Here is a 6,395-nt window from a genome sequence, read left to right as displayed (position 1 = left end):
GTATGTCTGGAACATGTGAAGAAATTGACAATAAAGCTGACTTTGACTTTGACTTCATACTTGATATATTGCCAAATGACGCAGACAAGTACAGTCTGATTTACAATTGAAGGGTTGTATTAGGGTTTCCATAAAAAAAAACATTTGTGTGATATCTTCAGGAAAACTAAGAATACCAAACAGTAACCCAGACCGCACCTGCAGTTTGCAGCAACCCAGCCAGATGGTGAGCTTGAAGGAGACAAAAAATGGTGCTCTTCAGTCAGGTAAACTGACAGTTGATTTACCATCTAAAGAGCCTCCATCTCCCTGACACCTGTGATAGAGACTCTGAAGGTTGATGCAGGTAGTTTTCAAAGGGCAAAGTCACCTACAGCACATGAGTATTTCTAAAAAAAAAAAAAAAAACATACTGATCCTTCCATAACAAACGACAGTTAAAGGGGTGATAGAATGATTATATAGGGTATTTGATGCTGGTCCTTAAGGTCTATGAATAGGGTGTGTAACATTGGTTGGGCTGAAAATGGCATATGTGCTGTTCTATGCGCCCTAATGCAAGCCTGGTTAAAAGCCCTAGAATGAAACAAGAGGTTTTCTCCCTTTTATGGTATGCTCATGAATATTTAGATGAGCTGTGCGCTGATTGGTTGGTTTACAACGAGCGAAGCTGCGGAGCAAACGCGTCATGGCCACAAGCACTCACTCACTGAAACATCGAAATTGTTGATATGGACACATTAGGTGTTGAACCATATATGTATGAGCCAGAATCAGAGGAAGAATCTGATGTAGAGGAGCAACCAGTCGCCCATAGATTACAAATGACTACTTCAGAATGGTAAGTTTTTTCATTTATCATTTACACGTAGCACTACACGTTAGCTGTAATACTAATGTAATAGCCTACTCACACTTCAGTGTCCTAGCCTAAGCATAACGTTGTATTAGTCTTATGTTAACTTTGTAAGCAGCATAACAGTTATTCATTTGCACACAAACAAATGTTTTACAACATGTAACGTTACCCTCGTGCATTTTCTGTCAAGAGGTCCAGTTAGCGAGAAAGTCCGTATAGCCAATATGTAGCGTGCAGATAGCTATAATGAAATGAGTGCTGCTCGCAAGGAAAATAGCCTATACTCTCGTTTTAGTCAGTATATTGTTACCGTTCTCTCCTGCTGAATGGGTTATCTGATTAGGAGTTACCTACATTATTTGCCACGTAACGTTAGTAGTAATATGTGATCTTACAACAGGACGTCCAGTTAGCTGGGCAAGAGACTATTTCCGTAGTACCAGTTCAGTATGTTATGGCCGTAATGAAATGAGTAGCCTACTGCTCACTCGCTTCAACAAAAATATTACCACTGTCATGTCACGAGAGGTAATATTTTTGTTGACGCGAGCAGTAGGCTACTCATTTCACAAACACCATAACCTACGAACTGCCACTACAGAAATAGTCTTGCCTAACTAACTGGACATCGTCCAGTTGTATATATTATTACATGTAACGAAGATAATAATCTCATAACCAGATGACCTAATCAGCAGTAGGCTAACTTCTATCCTGCTGATTATATCATCTGATTATAAGATTATTACCCTCGTTCCATGTAGTGATATGTGAACTTACAATTACATCCATCTCCCCTTGCCAGGTGTACGTGTGGAAACTATGACCGCATGCCCCAGGAGAGAGAAAATATATGTTGCCGGGAAGTACCCCAGGTAACTAAAACTGGAGATATTTACTCAAGCTAATTTGTGCTTTCTGCTCATTCAAAATGACAAAATAACAGCATGGTCTTTATATTTGTTTTTACAGGTCATGAGAAGAATGACCCAGGTTCCGGAGGAGATAACCTGTATGATTGACCATCCTGGCCTTGAACCGGTGTGCCTCAACATATATTCTTTACAAAATGCAATGAACATCTACAGAGCTGACCATGGGCAGTTGAGAATAAGAGGGATGGAAAGGTGAGGACAATCTGATACAAGTGTTACCAGCTATATAATATAAATCAAATGTTTTTAGCCAATATGCATTCATTATTAGTTCAGCAGGTCACGAAAACACAGTTTGATGCAAACAGTAAAATGACAAACTTTATTTTGTTTCAACACAATCATACAGTGCTATACTCAAAAATATAAAATATTCAAAAAATAAATAGTAAAAAAGTGTGCCTTTCCACTCTGATTTCTCTGAAGGCAATGCAGACACTTGGCCTACAGATCTTTCGTGAGCTGGTGCTGGGGTTTCCTTGGGCGAAGTGTCCGTGTTGTGATCCCCTCTTGTGTGGTGCTGCGCATACGGAGGGAGTTTCCGGAAACATCAGGGCAGTATGTCGGGTTCAGACCCCCCCTCGACTGAACCGTGACACATGCTCAGCGACAGCATCCTCCCTGGAAGGTCTGGGAAGCTGAGCACACAAGTCTTGGGGCACAGGAATCTGCTGGACGGCATCCACATAACGAAGGGAGTCATGGACGATCTCTTCGAACTTATCAGGTTAAAGACATAGCCTGTTGTGTGTGAATTAATAAGTTATTGTTAGTGTCTATACCGTTGCACATTTGTTGCACAATCGTTTGTATAAAAAAATATATACATTTTAAACTTACAAATCGTTGGCTCTGTCTTCACTTTTTTGACCGTGTAACCTCCCCTTTTGGCCTTTGGAAACACAAGCCTGTACATTAGTTTCCCCTTGGCTGTCTTCCGTTGTGGGCGCTGAGCATTCTCATTGAAATGCATAGCTGCAAGGTACAACCTAAATGAAACAGCAGAAATGTTGTAACAATTGTCACTTGTCACTTTTGTAAGCACACACCAAGCAAAATACTACTATTAACTCACAGCAAAAGCATTGGCTAAACCTGTAGGCTGTGCCAAAGCTGTACTCTAACCGGTGTTGTTACAAGTGCCTTTCAGTTAGAGCAGCCTAAAACTGTAATGATTTGCATTTTGATGGCTGGCAATTAGGCCTGATCTCACACTTTCACTAAACAAAACCCATTTCTGTACACAATGTCTTCTGAAGGCATCATACATGTGTGTTCTCAGCTGCATTGCATCAAATATCTATAAAATAATTAAAAGTAGATCAGTTGTGAAGTCATCAGTGAAAGACAAACACTTCCTGCAGGGGACAATGAGCACAATGATACCTTTTTCATCTTTGAAAATGAAGCTCCACAAAAGTAAATGGCAGCAGACAGCTGAAGGTTGCCCACAGGGGTGCTCCCAATAACTGGCTAACTCTTCCACTGTCGGAAGAACTTGCAGTGAGGGCATAGTTGGTCGATCGCTAGGAAGGACCCTCTTCTGCGTGGCAGGAATGTACAGGTTCTTGTGCACACAGGGCAGATCTCGAACAGGCTGAAGAGGCATTGCTCAAAAACAATGTATTTTGCATCGCCATATGAAGTCACTGGTGATGTACTACAAAAGATAATAAAGAAAAAACAACATTGTCCATCTCAGTCAAAAATCTGTCAAAAAACAATTGTACTGTCTGACAACAGTCACAATGCATATAAATAGCACTGCTGCATTGTGAGAGTTGTAACTTTACTTACAAAAGCTGAGATGATTCTGTCTCCATTGTAGCAGACTGTGCAGGATCGTATGTGGAATCTTGAGGATCAGTGCATGCAGAGGAAACATCTTCCACCTCCTCCTCAAATTCAAGGCGAGGTCTCTTTGCTGGCCTCTGACCCTTCAAAGGAGTTGAAGAGAATGGCCCAGAGACTGAAGGAGCCGTTGTGCCTACTGCCACACTTTGGCATTGCGGCGTTGCCTGTATGCCTTCAAAGGGGGAGGGAGAGACTATTTAATGGGGTGTCATATGGATTGCTTGGTGCCGAAGGACAATGTACTGCTGTGATACAACATACAATTTACTAATCAGTCATATCTTTTGTATATAGACCCATTCATACTGGTTGAACAAATAACTTTCACCAGCCTTCCCCACAAAAGTAAATGCAGGTCATTCAGTGAGATGAATAGTATGAATAGGTCTATTCATACTATGAATACTTCTTTAATTTGTTGTGAATGGCTCACTAATGTACTCAGTCATCAAGGTAAGTAATTGGGCAACACTGCTCTACTAAATGCTACCCAGTAATAATGCTACACATGTTTGGAACACACAAACACCATAACACGTGTGATAATATTCATGATAACATAAGAATAATTAGAACGTTTACCTTTGCTTCGTTGGTGAGGTCTCAATGTAGTAAAAGAAAGCTGCGTCCCGCGAGATGCCACACAAGGAGGATCTGTTTGGCATGCTGCAACTTTTGTTCGTGGTTGTTCTTGTTGTTCTTGTGATGTGCTCTGAAATCATTTTACACGATAATGTTAACGTTACTCCTAGTTTCCACTTCTAAAAGTGGTAACAGGATCGACTTGTAACATTACAGCTTAGTGCTAGCTTCTAGCAACCAAACTATCGTGATTCTACTCAGCTTTAGCTATCTTGCTGGAATAGAATAACAAAATAACCTGAAGAAGACCTGGACAAACGTGCATCGTAAAGTGTAGATTTACATGTCAACATGTTATTTATTCGAATGAAATACAGTCAGGGAAATGAAATAATGTTACCCCCATTGCTAACAAACTGAATCGTAACACATTCTACGTGTACATGTATGTTGCTATACACGATATGCTAGCATTGCTATCAACTGCTTAGCGACAAAATAATACTTAACAGCTTGCGGTTGTGATGACCTTACGGTCGGAACAGCCCCTCGTTTCAGTAAAAGAAGTTTGGCAAATCCTGCTTTAAACTGTCCAAGATTTTGAAAGCTGTCTTCGGTAAAATGTTTAGAGCAAATGAACAGCTGAGCGTCGAACTTTGCAGGGATCTTCTGATAGACAAACATTATCCATGCCTGCCGAGTCTACGGATCCTTGGGAAGACTGTGACAAACTTCCCCTTTCTCCGTGCAGCCTGGAACACAGCATTTACCTCTCTGGCTCATTTTCGATAGAGAAACTGCCTGCTTTGTAATTCTTGTAGAAGTAAACCCAACAGTAGGCTAGCTAAACTAGTGTCTGACATCTTCACGACCTCCATTCATGTTCTTGGGCCAGCGAACCAGTGGGCTGGTCTGTATGTAAATTTTGGGGCGTGAAAAATGTACAGGCCAGAGCCAAATAAGGCACCACTTCAGAGTTTGCGTAAACTCTGAGCTTCTTTTGGATTCGCCCGTTTTATGGCGGGAGTTTCGAATTGTGAGATTTGCACAGAAAGGAGGCGTGGATGGGGTTTTGAACTTCTCTGTATCTCCATTTCACCCACTGAACTATCGCTATTCATCTATGACAAGGTAAACTTGGTTTTGCATTCTATGACCCCTTTAAAGGACCAGTATGTAGGAAATAATGGAAAATAAACTGTAAGGGACCGTTCGTTATTTATAATCGGGGTCACCGGAGGGATTTTGAGTGCTTCAATCAAAAATTGCATGACCCTCCAATGCCTGCAAAAAAATGTTCAACAACCCTCCAGCAGTGTTTTCAAAAAAGACACGACCCTCCCCAGCCAGTTGTCGATACCTTCCGATCACGTTATAAAGCGCTATTACACATCGACGTATGCTATCGTTCTAAACTCACCCTCTGCTTTCTGATCACATCACATCACACATCACACTTCACCAAGATGGTGGCCATTTCAGTAGATTTATTCACATTGTTGTGGAAACACAATAAGCATGGAAACTAAATGCACACTTCCTGCAACTGCATTAGCCTAGGCTACTTGAAATAAGTTACTCCTCTAGTAAGTATTCACATGAAATAAAACAATAAAACATTGAGACCATTTAACAAAGCACACTGGGTAATAACAAATTCAACACATGAACTTGTTGCTATGGACTCGTCTCTAGGCTTCCTCAGTCATTGTAAAGCTGCCGAAGCTGAACATTATCCAAAACTCTCAGACGAGCGTCAATTTGGGAGCATGATACACTCCTTACTTCTCAAATGACTTGAAAAGGCCGTTTGCACAATTTCATTTTGCCTATTTGCCTATCATTTTAACTTTTCCCCGCTGTCTTGCCGTTTTAATATTTTCCCGTAGAATATCCCATATTAGGCCTACTGTAATACTCTCATAACATTAGTCCTGCATTCTGGTCTGTCTCTGTGTTGTCCTGTTGTTACCCCTTGCCCTTCCAGAGAAACAGATGTATTCAAATCATCGTTTTGCTTGCTTGAATGTGAACTCAGAATGATGTTAACCTACAGTAGGCCTATTTAAGTTAACGACGTGGTTGTCGTGAAAGCACGATTCATTCGATTCATAGCTATGGAACGAAAGAGAACGTTATATGGCGACAGAAATCAACAATCAAAA

The 6,395-nt window shown here is 40.9% G+C and overlaps 1 protein-coding gene and 1 long non-coding RNA gene across 3 annotated transcripts; one reads left to right on the top strand and one right to left on the bottom strand.

Annotated features, from left to right (window-relative positions):
• The first annotated feature begins 506 nt into the window (after nt 1-506).
• Nucleotides 507-2,383, top strand: LOC121690486 (P2X purinoceptor 7-like). Its single transcript, XM_042071078.1, has 4 exons — nt 507-841; nt 1,665-1,734; nt 1,832-1,986; nt 2,221-2,383. The coding sequence occupies exons 1-4, from the start codon at nt 732-734 to the stop codon at nt 2,381-2,383; spliced, it is 498 nt and encodes a 165-aa protein (XP_041927012.1). The 5' UTR covers nt 507-731.
• Nucleotides 2,102-4,928, bottom strand: LOC121690487. Of its 2 annotated transcripts, XR_006025086.1 has the most exons (6): nt 4,741-4,928; nt 4,231-4,360; nt 3,592-3,820; nt 3,181-3,454; nt 2,635-2,783; nt 2,102-2,535 (listed from the first exon to the last, which is right to left on the bottom strand). It is a non-coding gene; the product is annotated as an uncharacterized LOC121690487 (long non-coding RNA). The 2 variants fall into 2 exon arrangements; XR_006025087.1 differs by lacking the exons at nt 2,102-2,535; nt 2,635-2,783 and adding an exon at nt 3,067-3,094.
• Nucleotides 4,929-6,395: the final 1,467 nt, after the last annotated feature.

Source organism: Alosa sapidissima, chromosome 18 (assembly GCF_018492685.1).
Source record: "Alosa sapidissima isolate fAloSap1 chromosome 18, fAloSap1.pri, whole genome shotgun sequence".
Lineage (NCBI taxonomy): Eukaryota > Metazoa > Chordata > Actinopteri > Clupeiformes > Clupeidae > Alosa > Alosa sapidissima.
The sequence above is the reverse complement of the archived record's forward strand: the minus strand, read 5'-3'. Positions and strand labels throughout refer to the sequence as shown.